The sequence below is a fragment of the Orycteropus afer genome, unplaced genomic scaffold (genome assembly GCF_000298275.1).
Source record: "Orycteropus afer afer isolate SDZICR_OR568_19922 unplaced genomic scaffold, OryAfe1.0 scaffold00188, whole genome shotgun sequence".
Classification (NCBI taxonomy): Eukaryota; Metazoa; Chordata; class Mammalia; order Tubulidentata; family Orycteropodidae; genus Orycteropus; species Orycteropus afer.
In genome coordinates this window covers 2,151,466-2,170,729 of record NW_006921775.1, presented here as the reverse complement: position 1 = coordinate 2,170,729, position 19,264 = coordinate 2,151,466, and the positions used below count along the sequence as shown (strand labels likewise).

The 19,264-nt window shown below is 43.1% G+C and overlaps 1 protein-coding gene across 1 annotated transcript in view; it reads left to right on the top strand.

The window, feature by feature from the left end:
* The window catches only part of RBP2 (retinol binding protein 2), a 35,817-nt gene extending 18,033 nt beyond the window's left edge, over positions 1-17,784 (top strand). Inside the window, exons 2-4 of the mRNA XM_007947512.1 lie at positions 5,910-6,088; positions 15,888-15,989; positions 17,734-17,784. Of these exons, the coding sequence (XP_007945703.1) occupies positions 5,910-6,088; positions 15,888-15,989; positions 17,734-17,784 (332 nt within the window). The remainder of the gene's footprint in view (positions 1-5,909; positions 6,089-15,887; positions 15,990-17,733) is intronic.
* The last annotated feature ends 1,480 nt before the right edge of the window (positions 17,785-19,264 follow it).

Below are 19,264 nucleotides of genomic sequence, written 5' to 3'. Positions count from 1 at the left end.
ATTATCTTCTGTGTCTGTGTTAATTGGTTTCCCTTTTCTTTGTTGAAGAGGGTCTGTGCAATCCTTCTGCCTAGTCCGCCATCTTGCCCCGCCTCTCAGCCATGATATTTTTAATCTCCTCATATGCATGTGGAAGCTAGACAATAAATAAGGAAGATGGAAGAAGAGTTGATGCCTTTAAATTATGGTATTGGCAAAGAATACTGAAAATACCATGCATTGCCAAAGGAATGAACAAATATGTCCTAGAAGAAGTGCAGCTGGAATGTTTTTTGGAAGCAAGAATGGCCAGAGTTCGTCTCACCTACTTTGGTCATGTTGTCAGAAGGGACCATTCCCTGGAGAAGGATATCATACTTGGTAAAGTGGAAGGTCATTGAAAAAGGTGAAGGCTCTCAACAAGATGGATTGACACAGTGGCTCCAGTGATGGGCTTGGGCATAGCAGGGATTGTGAGGCTGGCATAGGACCGGGCAGTGTTTCGTTCAGTTGTACATGGGGTTGCTATGACTTTGAGCCAAGTCAACGGCACCTAACAACAGGGCTCAGCATAGAGTGCTAGATCAGGAGCCAATGTTGTTTCTACTTATAAGCCAAATTATAGAGTGAAGAAGCCAGATTATGTAGAGAAATATTCCACTGGGCTAGATTAAATGTCCTTGTGAGCAGCCAAGGCCTTGAGAGTGAGGAAATGGACCAGGTGCCTTTCTGACTACACCTTTAGTGCCCAGGCCCCTTGGACTGCATGGAGTGACAGATGGCTAGAGAGATGCATAAATATGACTGGAATATTTCACCTGGGCTGAATGCTACTCTGATCACTGTTTGACCCATAGTCTAGACCAACCAAGGTGTGTAGACCCAAGTGCATCAGATAGGCACTGTGTAAAACATTGTACAACCATTGTCACTGAATTCTCACCATAAATAATCTACAAAGTGAGCATTTTTTTTTCCCCCTTGATTGTACCATGAGAAAATAGGCTCAGAAAAGGGAAGTGACTTTTCTGAGGTCACATATCTGGGAAATTCAGAGACAGGATTTATAACCAAATCTACCCCTCAGCTTTGTTCTTTTATTCCAGTAATTCTAAACTTTAGTGTGCACAGAATCACCTGGAAGTCTTGTAAAAACAAAGAGGGGCCCACCCCAGAGTTTCTGGTGCTGTATGTATGGAGGGTCCCCAGAATTTGTATTTCTAGCAGGTCTCCAAGTTCTGCTGATACTGTGGTCCAGGAAACTCTCCTTGAAAAGAACTGTTCTAGACCATACTTCCTCCAGCAATCACTCCATGGGTATTTCTAAGCACTTACAGTGTGCCCAGCCTTGGGCCTCATTCTAAAGGTGGGAGGGTTGCTCAGAGCAAGGAAACAGCATTGCTTTGTCCTCATAGACGGGAGACTTTGGAGGAAAGAACAAGCCCACAACAAAGCTACAGGAAAGTACCAGATGGTGTCTCCTGTGGTCAGGATAGCTGGTGAGGAAAGGCAAGGCAGGAACTGGGCCTTGTGAGGTCTGGAGGGCTGGGAAGAGAGAGAGGGAGAGACGCAGGGAACAGATGGATAGAGAGTATCAGAGAAAATGAAAAATATTCCAAGGAAAGTTGTCTGTGAAATCAAGGAGCATTATGATGTTGATGGTCTTAGCTACCATGTACACAGCAATTACCGTAAGCTGCCAGCCACGGGCAAAGCTCTATACAAATACTGTCAAATGTAATCCTCCCAATAACCTGATGTGGTTAATAATAGCTCCATTTAAGGTCAATGCTCTCTGCTGCTTCTAGATCTAAATCCGAGGGGCCAGTGGTAGAACTGAAGTTAGACTCACACGTCACCTGACTTGCTCTTCTGTGTCTCTAGGGTGAAAGGAGATAAATCATTTCAGTTTAAGCATGATGTGTCAGCTTCTTTCTAGCTCCTCTGCCTGCCACAGGCATGTGTTTCTACTGACTCAGAATACGGAGGGCATTTGTTAGTGGCTTTTAGCAGTTTTAAGACCCCTAGGTGTCACAAACGGTTTGCATTCTAGTACTAACCCAAAGGTTGGTGGTTCAAGCCCACCCAGAAGTACCGTGGACAATAAGTCTGGAGATCTGCTTTCATAAAGATTACAGCCAAAAAAAAAAAAAAAAAAAAAAAACCATGGAGGAGTTCTGCTATGTAACACATGGGTTGCCATGAATTGGAATCAATTCTGTGGCAACTAACTACAACAGCAATTTTTAAGGAAAAATCCATTTTAAAAGTCAGAAGTGCTTGACCACATGGTCCTGTCTAGCCTTTTTACCTTCCAAACAGGCCAGCAGTTGCCTGAGGGGAGAGAGATGAAGCAGGAACCGCTTCCATGATTGTAGGCTCAAGGTGGCTTTGATAAAAACTCAAAAGGGGATTTGCGGCTCTTTCTATGTTGTATTCTGTGGAAGACTCGACCAGCTGGATGTCCCATTACAGAAGGGTTCTGGGGCCACATGAAATTGGAAAAAGCTACAAAACATCTTTCCTTTATTAAAAGCTCTATAAGTTCTTCAGGGCAGAAACCAGCTTCTCTTAGTTGTAATTCCATAATTCCCAAACTTAGTTGATCATAAGTCCATTTTTTTTTTTTTTTTTTTTGATCAACCCAAGAAACTGGAGTCCTGTGGGCTCTTTGAATACTGGCTGAAAAACTTAGAAGTGTCCCTAGCACAAAGGCAGCTGAGAGAACAGTGAATTCACCCTCTGCTCCATGACCTGCAGGTTGGGTGGCTTGGGTGCGCTCATGCACAATTCCATAAGCCACGAGGTGAAGCTAAAGGAGCTGTCATAGAATGTAAAGGATTGGAGTGTGATGGCTCCAGCACTGATTTATTGTAAAGCCCCAGGCCTAGAAAATAATTGCTATTTGGTGAGGGCAGTTCACAGGAGCAACATAAACTGTCCCAAACAGGAAAGATTCATCCAGTTGGATCCAGAAGTTTCTGTGACTCTAGGATTATGTAAAGAAGAGTAAGAAACTATTAGTATTTCAGGCAGCCTTGGAAAGTGTACAAGCTGAGGCAGTCTGACATTCTGAAGAGAAAGGCCAGCTAAGAGCTGGTGGAACACTGCTGGCCCTGAGTCAGATCGTCCAGGGATTGAATCCCAAATGACACAACTTCTCTGAGCCAAATTCCTCATTGGTAAAATGGAGATAATATTATATCTACCTCATTAGTTTGTCAGGAGAATGACATGAGCGACGTTTCCCAAGGGAGGTTCTCCCATGGGGCACTATTCCTAGTTGGTTCCAAGGAGTGTGGTCATTATCATCCCATTATTAAAGGTCCTTCAGATTCACTTTACCTAAAACTCAGCTCACCACCTTCTTTATAAAATTAGTTCCCTTTTTGACTTCCCTGGTTCTCACTTGGTCACACAAGCTCAAAATCACTGTTTTCTCCTCCCAATTGATCCATCTAATTGCCAAACCTTTGTGATTGATGCATTAGCCATCATCAAGTCACTGAACCTCTCTAGGCCTCCCTTTCATCATCTATGCAAAGAAAAGTAGGTGCTTAAATAATGGTTTTCATTTTAAAAAAAAACCATGGAACTCTCTACAAACATCCCCTTAAGAGGAAGTCTAAGATCTAAAACCACTGGAATCTACCACTCACAGATTCTCGTTCTGGGTTAGGGTCCAGAAATCTGTAGTTATAACATCTTCCAAGGTGACCCTGATGGGCAGCTAGCTTTGGGACCCATTGATGAATCCGTACATGGCAGATACTCAACAAATAAGTGAGCAAGGAAATGCCATTCACACACCAGCTGATGGCAGCTCAAACCCATTTCTCTTTTCAACTTAGAGTAAAGGTGTGTAATCCTTGTACCTCCTGGGCTAGCTAATGTTCCTTCAAATTATTCCCTTATGCTCAAAACTGACTTTATACAGTTTAGAGTCCAAAAAACTAGCCAGGACCCTTTGCCATGCAGGCATGATTCTGTTGTAGGTTCCCAGCCATGGCCAAACTACTGGCCCAAAGTGAGGTTCAAGTGAGGTTGGGATTCTCCTTGGTCCTATGAGAGAAGAGATAGTGACCAAAGAGAGATTAAGAAAGGAATGGGACAGAGAAGAAATGGGGATAAAGGGTGAAGGCAACAGAAGGGAGGTAGAACACAGGCTCCAAGGAGGTAACTCTCCAGATTGTCAGAGAGAACTGTTGACATCTGCCAGTCTTCCTCATGGACACAATAGTACTTACGCTCTACCAGACAACACGCTGTGAAGTTTAGACACCTACCACAGAGATGGGACTAGAATTCTCAGAGAAACAGCACTCTGTGAATTTTAACTGTTCTTTGAACTGATTCTTAAGGTCATTATTATCCCTGGATTGTAATAGAATCTGTCTCAGTGTTTGAGAGCAACTTTTTTGAAGAAAATTTAAAGATCAGACTGGCATGTAAAGATAGCTGGAGAATTCATAGGCATAAAGGTGGACAAATACGATTTGGCTAAAGATAGAAAGTTGATGATGTTCCTAAAAGGACAGAAACTTAACATTTATAGAATTATCCTGTTTCTAGAACTACTCCACAGGACTTTAACCTTTTGGCTTGGGGGACATTTTACACATAATCAAAAGTTGCCAAGCAGGTGAGCTCAGCACTTAGCTTCTTGTTCCAAAATGGGATGTTTAGGAAATGAAACACTCCTGTTAAAGGACATGCTTTCTTTTACTTACTAATAGTCCCTAAAAAATGGTAAGATTTGCTTTAAAAAAATCAAGGCAAAGAAAAGATGTAGAGAGAGTAAATGTGGCAAATCTCGATAACTGTCAAATCTGAATGATGTGTATGTGACGTTCATTGTATTCTTCTGTCTACTTTTCTTTGTTTGAAAATTCTCTTAATAAAAACAAATAATTATTAGTTTTTTTCCCTAAAAGACAATAAAAGAAATCACTGAGAAGGTGATTATCAAGGCCCTAGAATATGTTCAAAGCTGTATTAGGAGCTATAACTGAGGCCAAACAGTCTAGCTACGTAAGCCTGGGATCTGCTCTGGAAATGAAAGTTTGTAACTATTCTTCCCTGCTGTGGTCATTAAGGAACGTTTAGTCTTTGCTCATGACCTGGACTGGCTATCCAAACTCTTTTTTTCTTCTAAACTGAAATTTTTTGTTGAACATAGTCCTAGAAGGAAGTCCAATATGTCAAATAGATAGAATGGAGCCACAGTGGTGAAAGTATATGTATGTGTGAGTTTGAGTGTGTATCTCTGTGTGAGTATGAGTGTGTCTGTGTGTGTGTGAGTTTGAGTGTATCTGTGTATCTGCATGTGTATCTATCTTTATGTATATGTTTATGTGTGTCTGTATCTGCATGTGTCTCTCTGTGAGTATGAGTGTGTGTGTAAATATGTGTGTATAGTTCTGGTGGTGCAGTGACTGCTAACCAGAAGGTTGGTGGTTCAAACCCACCAGCCACTCCATGGAAGGAAGACTGAGCAATCTACTTCCGTAAAGATTTACCACCTCTGAAACCCAATGGGGTCACTATGAGTCAGAATCAACTCAATAGCAGTGAGGTTTTTTTTTTTCATTTTTCTAAATATGTGTGTGCTTCTCTGTTTGGGTGAGTGTCTGGTGTGTGTTTGTGTGTGTGTGTTTGATGGAGAGGTACAGCTTAGAGGTGAACCTTGCCCACTACTTTCCCCTCCCATCAGAGCTCCTGAAGAGGCTCCTGGAGACTCCTAGTTTTCCAGACAATTGGCAGAGATGCCCAAACCAGCCATGTGTAAGACAAGTCTTGTCTCCCACTTGAGCAAAGAAATGCAGCCTGCCTGTGATCTGTGTCTGTGGTCCTGAATGTTTGGCCTTGTTAAAGAAATGAATGAGTCTGGCTGAGCACATCATAACCTCCACAACTCCCTTTGCCAACAGATATTGATTTTGCCACCCGCAAGATCGCAATACATCTGATTCAGACGAAGATCATTGAACAAAATGGTGATAACTTTAAGACGAAAACCAACAGCACGTTCCGCAACTACGCCTTGGATTTCACTGTTGGAGTGGAGTTTGACGAGTTCACAAAGGGCCTGGACAACCGGCAAGTGAAGGTACTGACCTGGCATGGTGTTTTCACTCATATACTTTTTGTGCCGAGACAGCTATTTGGCTTCTCAATGAAAAAATGACAGAAACAACCTGGGAGGGGTCAGGAAAGGGAGACCATAATGGACTTGATGATGTTGGCAACAGGCAATTATTGAAAGCTTAGTAAGAAAAGGCCAACTGGCTTCTGCACTAAGTATATAAGCAGAGGAAGGATGAAAGGATCTGGAGTTTTTTGGATCTAGGGCCAACCAAAACCAAAACCAAACCCACTATCATGGAGTCAGTTCTGACTCACAGCAATAGGGTAGAATTCCCCCATAGTTTCCAAGGCGATATCTTTTTGGAAGCAGACTGCTACATCTTTCTCCTGTGGAGTAGCTGGTGGGTTCAAACTGCCAACCTTTTGGTTAGCAGCCAAGTGCTTAATCATTGGTCCACCAGGGCTTCATTGAACCTAAAGCAGGGGCCCAAGCAGGCAAATTGAGGAGGACAAGGTGTAATACTATCAGGAGTGCTGGCGACTGTGGCAAAGTGGATAGGATAGCTTCATTTAAAGAGGAAATGCTTCTCAGCTCCAGCTAAGCATTGCTGTGGAGGAATAAGGACCTTGGGGTGCCAGATTGTTTTCAAGAGAAGTTGAGAACTCAGATATTTTTATATGAAATAAAAATCTCAATTTTAGATGATGTCAACTGATTTAATTTTTAAGTGCTATGCCACTCCTTGGAAGGAATATGGGGCAATCTACTTCCGTAGTGATACTGACTGGGAAACCCGAGGAGGGGTCGCTATGAGTCAGGTCTGACTCGAAGGCACATAACAACAACAACAACAACAACATGCAAACCAAAAGGAGCCCTGTTGGTGCATTGGTTAAGTACTCAGCTGCTAATCAAAAGGTTATCAGTTCAAACCCACCAGCCACTCTGTGGGAGAAAGATGTGGCAGTCTGCTTCCATAAAGATTACAGCCTTAGAAACCGTCTCTATGGGACAATTCTACATTGTCCTGTCAGGTCGGTATGAGTTGGAATTGCTCAATGGCAATGTGTTTTATGCAAACCAAACAAAAAAGTCAGTAGACTAAATGAAACCAGATGCCATTGAGCCCATTCCAACTCAAGGAGACTTCTTATGTGTCAGAGAAGAACTGTGCTCTGTATGTTTTTCAATGGCTTATTATTATTATTTTGGAAGTGGATCACCAGGCCTTTCTTCCAAGGCACCTCAAGGTGGACTTGAATTTCCGACCTTTTGGTTAATTCATTAACAGCGTGCACCCCCCAGGATTTCCATATTAAATGAAGTCAGCATTCACCTAGCTCTAGTGACTGGGAGAGGTGCCTAGATAGCATAAGAAGTTTGCAATCAGCCTCTAACTTAAAGGTTGATGATTCAAACCCACCCAGCAGCTGCATGAAAAAAAGTCTGATGAACTACTTCCCTAAAGACTACAGCCAAGGAAACTGTATGGAGCAGTTCTATTCTGTAACACATAGGATCTCCATGAGTCAGAGGCCAACTCAATGGCAGTCTTATTTAAGGATCCCTCACCCTTTGCATTATATAAGAACCCCAGGGATTATACAGTCTAGGAAAGTTGGAAGGGTTTCCATTTTGCCAATAATCGTGGTTGTCATTGATCAGTCACTGTTCATGCCCATATAGTTTATATGAGGAAAGGGTAACTCAGACACTCATAGCATACACTGCCTCTGTGTCAGGCTCAGCCACTAGGCCCTGATTCCCAGGTTGAGGAAGGGAGGGGCTGCTATCTGTGCTTTATCCACCCAGCAAAGGGCCAGCTCCTTGGGGCGTCACAGGTGCAGATCCTCCCACTCAAGAACCCTCCCCTTTTTCCCCCAAGCCCGACTCTTCCCACCCTCAGAACTCTCAACCTGTGCTTCCAGGAGATCTCTCAAAATCAGAGGTCTCAACTCTCCCTAAAAACTAGAGACAGGAGCACTGGCTACTCTCTTGGGGTAGGGAGGAGAAGCTGTTTTCATTCTTTGATGATGACGCTAAAGCTGAGAGAGTGGGACATATTTTACTTCTCAATCAAGTTGTACTGAAACATTGATAATCTCAGCCATCCAGTCACGGCTGAGCTATGCTGAGTGAGTATTCATTGCTAAAGAAAAGAGAGGAAGCTTGAAGCACTTTGGAAAACCTTTCATCAGAGCAGTCTGGCTTGGGAGCATAAGCTTCCCAGCTCTGCACCATCCACTTGCAGAATCCCTCCCCAAGGAGATGATGGATAGGCAGGCATTCCTGAACTGTGCAGCTGAAAGCCCGATCCATCAGATGCCAGGAGTGATAGCAAAATTTGTCAGAATTTTTGCATCGTTCTGCTGTCCTAACCGAGTCAGTTCAAAATGATTCATTTTCCCTTGCCCTGCAGTTTGGAGTGTGTGCTCTTGAAAAGCAGATCTGTCCACTCTGACTCATTCTTTGATCATCTTTCATGGTGGAGAACTCACTTTTCCTGAAATATATCTTGTCCTTCCAACCCTTCCTGACCCTTAAAGGATTTCATCTGCAAACACCTACTCCTCTCTGCCTCTCCACGCTCCTTGCCCTCTGAGCCTGAATCAGCTGTTAACTCTGAAGAGAAAATTCCCTTGTCTGTATTTTGCCTCTGCTGTGCCTGCAACAAAAAGCTCAGACCAAAAAACACACACAGCTGATACACTCTCATATAAGAACATTCTCACATACAGACATACACTCTCTTATAATACTCATACACACTCTCACATACACAGGCACATGTTCACACACACACAGTGACACTCTCACACTGACCCTCACATACACACAGCATTAAGAGGGGCTGAGTAATACCTAGGACAGAGGTTGCCCAGCCTCTAGAAAAGGGCCTGGTTCCCATGAGAATCACGACGCAGAGCAGAGCAGGTATTGTGGGTGGTATCTACTTGCTGTAACTTAACCAAACCCCTTCAGCAGGAAGAAGATGCCAGGCAGTGAAAAAATTTGTCTCCCCAATTAATTTCCATCATCCATACTGGCTGCGTGGCTGTGTGTGCATGTGGATATAGACAGGACTCCTCACACTCTGGTTCTCCAAGGCTCTATTTCTCAGCCCTTGGTCACCCTCGTGAACCGCTCCCAAAATTCCCATTCAGCTAGTTTGAAGGACACATGGGTGTGGGGTAGGCATGCAGCAGAGGCCTAGCAGGACCCTGTAGTGCCCAGTTCTCTACCAGATACAGAGCTAGAACAATGGAACCACACTGAGCATGGGGTCAACTCTTCTCTGCAGGGTCTGGGGACCCCCTTTTGCCTTCCTACACATCATATATACTCCTAACATCCTACCTTGACTTATTCCTATGAGGGTTTAAAGCCTCTTTCAAAATATGCAAAACCAAAAACCTACTGCTGTTGAGTCAATTCTAACTCATGGCGACCCATGTGTGTCACAGAAGAACTGCTCCATAGGGTTTTTAAAATGTGCGAGCTACTCCAAAATAACGTAATTGATATCCATACAGTAGAATATTATCCAGCAATAAAAAGAAATGAAATACTGATTCATGCTATAACAGGGATGAACCTTGAAAACATTATGCTAAGTAGAAGAAGCCAGACACAAAAAGGCCACATATTAAAAGATTCCATTTATATGAAATGTTCTGAGTAAGTAAATCGACAGAGACAGAAAGATTAGTGCTTGCCAGGAACTGGGGGAGGGGAGGGATGTGGTTTGGCTGCTAATGGGTGATGAAAATGTTCTAGAATTAGTAGTGATAGTTGTACAATATTGTGAATATAGAGAAAACTACTGAATCGCACATTTTAAAAGGGTGAATTTCATGGTATCTGAATTACAGCTCAGTTTAAAAAGGAAATAATTGAAACAGGGGTAGAGAGCAATGCCAGAGAAAAGCAGATATAGACGACGACAGGTAGAGCCAAAAATGGTAGTGTGACATTCAGAAGAGACGTGAGAGTCCAGAGGAGGCTCCCAGGTAGTGAGGAGAGACTGACTGCCACAGGAAGAGGGTAAAGGGATCACAGGAGGAGAGGACAGGGGCCCTGCGGCAGAAGGAATAAGTCTTGCCTGAGTGCAGGTGTTCACTGTGGAGCCCTGGTGGTGCAGTGGCTAAGCGCTCAGCTGTTAACGGAAAGGTGATGATTCAAGCCTATCAGCTGCTCTGTGAGAGAAAGATGTGGCAGTCTGCTTCTGTAAAGGTTACAGCCTTGGAAACCTCTTGGGGCAGTTTTACTCTGTCCTATAGATAGAGTCGAGTGCGACTCAGTGACATCTAACAACAACAACAACATAGATAGGGTCAGGAGCTCTGGTGGCCTAGCACCTAAGGCATTTGACTGCTAAACAGAAGAGGTTCAAACCCACCAGCCACTCCTGAGAAAGAAGACTGGGCAATCTACTTCCATAGTGATACCGCCTCGGAAACCCAAGGAGGAGTCACTTTGAGTCGGATCCAATTCAACGGCAGTGGATTTATAGATAGGATTGCTATCAGTTGGGATCTTTGCCATGGCAACAGTATCCTCCAATGCTCTTAATTTAAAGGACTGTTATCTTCCTTGAAAAAAAAAATCATATTTGGGAGTGATTTCAAATTTATAAAAATGTTACAAGCATATAACAAAAATACCCATATACCTTTACTCAGAGTTACCTATTGTTAACATTTTACCCTATTTGCTTCAACACATGCATGTGCTTTTTCTTTAATACATATATTTGTGTGTGTGTATGCATATTTTTATTTTCTGAACAATTTGGTGCTTTACCCCCTATATAATTTTGCATGTATCTCCTAAGGATTAGGATATTCTCTTCTATCACCACAGCATAGTTATTAGCGTCTTTAATTTAACATCAATACAGTCCTTGTATCTAACTTACTACGAAGGGCTATTTTTAATCATGTAACTTTGGACACTGTAATAGGGGAGGGAAAGATTTCCTGGTGTTCAAAAAACACAGTGTGGACACAACTTCCTTCTCTCTATGCAAGCCCAGCCATCCTTGGAACACTCTTCCTCTTCATTCCCAACTCAGAGGCTGTGCCTTTCCTTGCTTATATCCATAGCCTCAGCTTCAGAATCTTTTAAGGCAATTGAGCTTCTTTGAACCTCCTCTGATACAGGCATGAAGGGCACCAATGAAAAGCAAACTGAATTGTGCAAGTGTAGTTGATTTAACCACTGTCTTCTCTCCACTTCTCACTGCCTGTTTTATGGAGAAGTAAGGTTATACCATGGTAGGTATTACCATGATTCATTAATAATCAATTTACTCTGAGGTCAGAATAACTTTTAATCTTGCTACCCAATATGGATTATTAAAATAAAATATTAGGACAGGCCCCTGCACACTAACGTTTTTCTCTTTACTTCCTTCCACAAATGTTACTAATCCCCTACTACATGCCAGGCCTGTGTCAGGAACTAGAGAAAAAGTGATGAATCAGATCCCCTTTCCCTGCCCTCAGTGATCTTAAACCCTTGTGGGAAGACAGCCATATAGATGGACAATTATAACATAGTGTCCATATAGATAGACTGTGGTGATACCATAGAAACAAAGGCAAGGAGTCTGGCTGCATTGTCAATGACTATCATTATTGAAGAATACACATGCTCATTTATTTCCTTCTGTGGATTTACCTTAAGATTCTATTTCTACAAAATCATTCGATCACAGATTCATTCAACAGTACTCAGCAGCACCTCATATGTGCTGGACACTGTGCTGAGTCTGCGGATGCAGAATGGACAGCTAATCTGGTATCTTCTTTCATGGATCTTACAGTTTACCAGAGGGCATCAGACATTAATTCAATCAACATATATTCAAAATCCACGATGACTAGAAGACATAGTCCTTCCCTTGCAGTCTTTCTCATCTATTTGGGAGAGAACTCAGAGTTCAAGGTCAATACTGTGCAACAAAAGAACATTCCCTTGACAACATCTCCCTTCGAGAAAAGTAAGAACATTCTTTGAATCAAGCTTGTTAGAGGCATTCAAAGATATGAGGTTTAGGATGGCCCAAAATGAGGAGATTTATTTTTTCTTTGGAAAACATGTAGAATTTTATTTCAAAATTAATTGTGGGGATAATAATACATGCAACCACAGCCTGTCAGTTTGTCATACTGTGTGGCTCCTTGTGTGTTGCTATGATGCTGGAAGCTATGCCACCAGTATTTCAAACTCATGTAGTCCCTGACTTACAACATATTTGGATTTCAACCAACCACACTTACTACTGTCTTTTTTTTTGTACATCTTATTATTAGTGATATGTACTATATACAGTGTTGCAGCATGTAATTTACTAATGTTATCATTCTCAGATGTTTACTCACAGATGTTCAAAGATTGGATTTATAGAGAAATTAATAATAATGAAAACTAAAAAAAAAAAGTATTCAACTTATGTAAGGACTGATTTACAATAGAGTTGTAGGAACAGAACCTAGTCATAAGTTAGGGTTTAACTATACTAGCAAGGTCACCCATGGTGGACAGGTTTCAGTGGGGCTTTCAGATTAAGGCAGAGTAGGAAGAAAGGCCTGGTGATCTATTTCCAAAACTTAGCCAGTGAAAACCCTATAGATCACAATAGAATATTTTCCCATATGGTGCTGGGAGGAGCTCTGGTAGCACAGTGCCTAAGGCACTTGACTGCTAACCAGAAGGCTGGTGGTTCAAATCCACCAGCCACTCCTCGGAAGGAAGATGGGGCAATCTACTTCCATAGTGATACTGCCTTGGCAACCCAAGGAGGGGTCGCTATGAGTTAGGTCCAAATCGACGGCACACAACAACAACAACAACATGGTGCTGGGAGATGAGCTCCCTAGGTGGGAAGACAACAATGAACTCAAGTATGCCGGTAACCCTGAGGATGGTGTGAGACCAGGCAGCATTTCATTCTGTTCTACATGGGTCACCGTAGGTTGGAGCTGACTCAACAGCAACTAGTAACAACAAAATACACACAAATGGTTAAAATAAATTTGTAAAGTGAAATCTCCTTCCCATCCTTGCCACCAGCCCCTCAGTTCCCTATCTGGAGGCCATCACTGTTAAGGGTCTCTCTTACCTCCTTGCAGAGAGCATGTACAAATATATGCATGCCACCCTGCCCCCCATACACACCTACACCTTGCTTTGTGCACATGGCTCTGCTCCATATGTTTTGAATTACAACAATACACCATAGAAGATTGCTCTTCTCCGAAATGGAGAACTGAGACTTCCTTTCAATGGCTGCCTAGCAAAGATGAACCACACCATATTTAATCAGCTGCCCACTGACAGAATTTATGAGGCTTCCAGTCCTTTGCTGTAACAAACAATGCTGTGATACATCAGTGAATAAAATGAGGAGGAATAAAACTTTACATAAAATATATAATATGGTCAAGGTCAAATATTATTTTAGAAATAGGTAGACTTAACAATCTGTAGAAAACAGACTTGTACCAAAAAACCCAGATCCGAACATATAAGGACAGTGAGAAAACACATAGGCCAGTTTATCACCAACTGGGTTTACAAGACCTAGAGGAAAGTGCTGTCAAAGAGTATATCCAATTTTATATGTCTGGTCCACAGCATAACATTATTCATAGAAGTGGAATATGGTTTGCATAGATTCAGAAGAAAACCCCTAGTGCCAGGGTTAGGCCCAAGGGAAGGACAGACAGTAGAGACAGAAAAGATGCAAGCTGACCATCTCAGGAGGTGGATGTGCAAGTCTAATTTGGTACAGAGGAGGGTAACCCTGTCGGGCCACCTGGAGGTAGTACACATTATACTAACACAGATACTGACCAGCTCCCCTCAAGTTGACTCCAAGTCACAGCAACCCCATATATGCCAGAATAGAACTATGCTCCATAGGTTTTCCAATGGCTGATTTTTCAGAAGTAGATCCCCACACCTTTCTTTTGAGGCACCTCTGGGTAGATTCAACTCCAAACATTTTGGCTAGCAGCCGAGTGTATTAACTGCACGACCCAGGAACTCCAAGGCAAGCATTAAACCCATTGCCATCTAGTCTATTCTGGCTCATGGTGATCCCATGTGTTACAGAGCAGCACTGCTCCATAGAGTTTGCTTGGCTGTAATCTTTATAGAAGCAGACCACCAGGCCTTTCTTCTGCAATGCTGCTGGGTGGGTTCAAACCCCTAACCTTTAAATTAGGAGGCTACTGTAAACCGTTTGTGCCACCCAGGGATCTTAGTCAAGTACTGGGAGGGGTAAGAGGAGGGCAGAAAGACAGGGGTTTGAGAAGTTGTATCATTTGTAAATACATGCTCATGGCTTTGAGTGCTCTTGGAGTTCAGTAAAGGAGCTCTGGTGGTGTAATGCTTGAGGTTAGTGGTTCAAACCTACAGCCACTCCATGAAAGAAAGATGAGGTGGTCTGTTTCCATAAGATTTACAGCCTTGGAAACCCAATGAGGGTCCCTATGACTTAGAATTGACTTAATAGCAGTGAATTTGGTTTTTGATTTGAGGTTCAGAAGGTGTGTGACTTCTCTAACCAGCTGGCAGCTCAGCATCATGAGCTCAGTATTTCTGCTGCTTCCCCTGTGCTGTTAACCAGTTGGCATCACTGCCTGGAGGAAGCAAGGACCAGGAGAAGGCCTGCTGTCCCAGTCTGGGAGAGAAGGCTGGGGCCAGAGCCATCTGGGCAGCCTCCTACCTTTATTAGTATCCTGCAGTGGGAAGTCCTCACAATGTGCATTCTGTAAGATAAATTCCCAGAAGTAGAGTTTCTGAGAAAGAGTATATACAATTTTATATGTTGATAAGTAATATAAAATTAGCCTTCAAAAAATTTATACCAATTTATACTCCTACTAACTATGTATGAGGGAACTCTGGTATAGTGGTTAAGGCATTAGGCTGCTAACCAAAAGTTAAATGGTTCAAACCCACTAGCTGCTTTGCAGAAGAGCGATGAGGTGGTCTGCTTCCATAAAGATTTATAGTCTTGGAAATCCAATGGGGGTCGCTGTGAGTGGGAATCTGCTTGACGGCAGTGAGTTTGTTTGTTATTTTTTTTTTTCAGCTATGTATAAGAGTGCTTGCTTCTCTATACTTGCCAACTCAGTGTATTAGCCAAACACTTTGATCTTTAACATGTGATGAACTGTATCTGAAAAACCATTCTTAATTCGCATTTCTAGTATTATGAGTGACAATGACTATCTTTCTTGTATGTAAAAAGTCATTTGTGGTTTTTTTGTTTGTTTGTTTGTTTATGGTTCATGTTCTTTGTTGACTTTCCTATTAGGTCAATGATCTTTTCCTTATTGATTTACAGGAGGCCTTTATATATAAGGAACTCAGGGTTTATTTATTTATTTATTTTTCTGATTTGTTGGAATTTTACTTCTCAGTTTGTTATTTATGTATTGGCTTTGTGGTATCTTCTCCCTTCCAGAAATTTTACATTGCCATGTAGTCAAATTTATCATCAAATTTATGGATTTGAAATGCTATCTTTCCCATATGGTAAAATGGATGGGTAGAAATCCTTTTAAGAGAATGGAATTCAGGATTCCTCCTGGAAGAGTCAACAAGCCACAGTAAAATGGTTTGACTAGAGTGGAGGGTGTCAGTGGAAACGAGATTCAAAAGATCACTTCTGGCCCAGGCTGAGAGCTCTGCCCCGTGGGCAAGTAGGAATCTTGGCACAGCTAGAGGAATTGCACCTGCAGGTTTGGGTTTGTCCGATGCCACAAAAACATACATTTGATTGCCTCTGTATCTGTTGCTGCAGAGCCTGGTGACCTGGGAAGGTGATGTCCTTGTGTGTGTGCAGAAGGGAGAGAAGGAGAACCGTGGCTGGAAGCAGTGGGTTGAGGGGGACAAGCTGTACTTGGTAAGTCCACAGATCTGCTCAGTTCCCATCGCTGTGTTCGGGCAAACTACCATATTCACCTCTCCAGGCACTTTGACAAGAAAAATGGCCCTGCTCTGTTCCGCTGAGCTCCAGCCAAATGTGTGTGGTCATATAGTCAGAAAGCCATTTCCATCTGGCTCAGGGGACTTCAAGAAGAAATCTATATGGTTGTTTCTGTGAACAGCTGCAATTAAAAAGAAAGTTCAAAATGCTGAGTTAGGAAGCCAAGATCCAAGAAGAAATGCATGTAAACTGTTAAAGACCAGCTGGGGAGAAATATGAGCCCAGAGCTAAGATGCCTTAGAGGAGGGTACAGCCAGGCCTTCTCACAATTGTGGGAGCCTCGAAGAGGAAAGGGGTGGGGTGAGGACGGGCACCTGGGTCTGGGAACTGCCTGTAGACCACTGGCTTTGACTTCTCAGCATAAGGTATGTCCACATAACCCAAAAATATTTTAGGTTAATTTGGTAGTAGAGCACAACAGTAGAAACAATTGTTGATATCCTTAAATAAATGACATCTAACTAGACAGCTTAATTTTTCATTCTTCAGTCTTCAAGGCAAATTGTGTGCCCAGCATCCAAACAGTGAAAAATCATTCATTCATGCATGCATTTTCTTATTCATTTAAAGGATGGCTCCTTCATGAATGGATCTTCATTCATTCATTCACCTATGGAGTCAGACTCCAATGTCAGCATTCAGGGAACCATGGTGCCCTTCAGAGCCAGCTTTGCTTCACCTGAGATCTTGATTTTCAGAGGCAATGTCAACTGGTGATAAATAGAAGACATTCACTGTGTTTTTCCACTAACGGTTTTCCCTAACTCCTTTTGTTGGGATGATGGATTTTTTTAATTGCAGTACAAGCCCCAGCAGTCCCTGTGGCTATGACGATGGATTTGTGGTCAACTGCAATGATCATGGTGGCCTACCCCACACTCATGTTTTTCTGTTCCCCTTCAAAGGTTCAAGGAGTTCTGGTGGTGTAGTGGGTACAGCATTTGTCTGCTAACCAGAAGGTCAGCAGTTCAAATCCACCAGCTGCTCTGTAGGAAGAACATGAGGCAGTCTACTTCTGTAAAGATTTACTGCCTCAGAAACCCAATGGGGGTCACTATGAGTCAGAATTGACTTGATGGCAACGGTCTTGGGCCTGGGCTTCAAAGAGTCACTGAGGTGCGGATAAGGCAGGTGTCTCCTCTGTTGGAGTCAGACTCAGCATTGTGAATCCTGCACAGGCAGCGTCCGGGGAGCCCTTCTGCAGCCCATACCCTGTCTTTGTGGTACAGTGACCAATAAGCCCTGGAGTCCAGAAAGCGCACAGGGTGGAGGACAGCTCACCAGTCGCAGCTTCCCAGGCCCTTGACTTCCAAATGTTTCTTCCCACTAGACCCTCTCTCTCTTAGTGGCTTTTATAAATTAGGTCAGTTTGCTTTAATCACGGGAGTAGGTGAAATCCCACCCAAGAGGGTAATTCCTTTGCATTTTTCATGTTTATAGTTGTTCAAGCTCAATTCAAGTGTCAAAATCAAATTACTGCTACCTGCAGGGCATGCCAGCTGATGGGGTCTATGAGATGCACTTTACTCAGTATAACTAAGTGTCCTCTAACTTAGTCATCCCCACCCCCACCCTACTCACAGACACCAAGAGGGGCAGGGGGCTGGGCAGAGGGAAAGCCCAGCTTGTTACCTACTCACCCACTTTCTTAATTTTGTAGGAGCTGACCTGTGGTGGCCAGGTGTGTCGTCAAGTGTTCAAGAAGAAGTGACCGCACAGGAAGCCACTGAACACACACTTCCACTCCCCCTCAGAGCTCTCTATTGGCTTTGGGAAGGAGCCATAGGCACCCTCCCACCCTAACAGGTCCTCATTTAGCATCTGGACAGGACCTTAACATAGATGTATGTGTGACAAGGTAGACATAGTTTTCCTTCTTTGAAACCTGTTATTAAATTAAATAAAAAAACAAAAACCACTCCCATCCTTTGAAGCCCTTTATACATGTTACTATTTTGTTGTGTGCCATCTAGTCCTCTTCAAGTGATAGCAACCTCAAATGACAGACTAGAACTGCCCTTCAGAGCTTTCTTGGCTTTCCAGGAGCAGATTGCCAGGTCTTTCTCTCCCTGAGCTGCTGGGTGGGTTCAAATTGAAGCTGCACATAACCATTTGTACCACCAGAGCTCTCTCCTTTGTAACTGTCTCCCTTTATTTCTGGAGATGAATAACAGTTCCACCCACAGGCAGAGGAGCTCTGTTAGCGTAGTGCTAACACTACCAGAAGGCTGGTGGTTCAAACCCATCAGCCACTCCTCGGAAGGAAGGTTGGGCAATCTACTTCCATAGTGATACTGCCTTGGAAACCCAAGGAGGGGTCACTATGAGTCTGGTCCGACCGACGGCACATAACAACAACACAACAACAAAAACAACGCACAGGCAGAAGAGGTGATTGCCTGCCTGGTGGTCTTTTATTTAGTCTTTTTGTTGTTTATTTGTTTTGATTTTGTTTTCTTCTTGTTTTGTTAGTATGTTTGTTTGGGAGGCCATTTTTACCTAGAAACACTCACTGGCCCACACAGCTTCCCCCACTGATTCTTGAAAATCCCCCACTTGTGCTTTATTTCTTTGGGTAATGCATTCCATTTCTCTAAGATTCTCTGTTTAGACACACATGCCTGAAAGTTTGCACTTGCCTGAAGGAACGTGCAAAAAGCTACCCCTGAAGGCTTTTGGCAGGTCTGCGGTGCCACCTGCTCTTGGCCCGGTCTGGCCCTCTGCCTTCACCACTGGGCAGACTGACGCCTTTGCAGAGGGGATCCCTGAGCACAGGTTCACTCATCCTTGGAGCACTTTCTCAACCACTGTCTCGTGCAGACTGCTGCAGCTTTGGGTGGTGGCCTGAGTTCAAGTCCTGCTGTTGCACTTCTTAGCTGTGTGAACATGGGCAAGTTATTTGGCCTCCCTGTCCCAATTTTCCTCCTCTATAAAATGGGGAAAACAGAAATAGCATCTTCTCTGCTGGGTCATTGTGAGGATTAAGCAAGTTAGTGCAAATAAAGTGCTTGGAGCAGAACCTGGTACACAGTAAGGGCTCCCGACCTGCTAGTTCTGGTTATTATGCTGAATTGTTCCCTCCACAGTTGCAGGGATCCAGGTAAGCAGATGCTAAGTAGCAGCAGGTTAATACCTCCAAGGCCTCCTCGTGCTTTCAGAACATTAGGTTTGTTATTCTGAACAGAATTTTA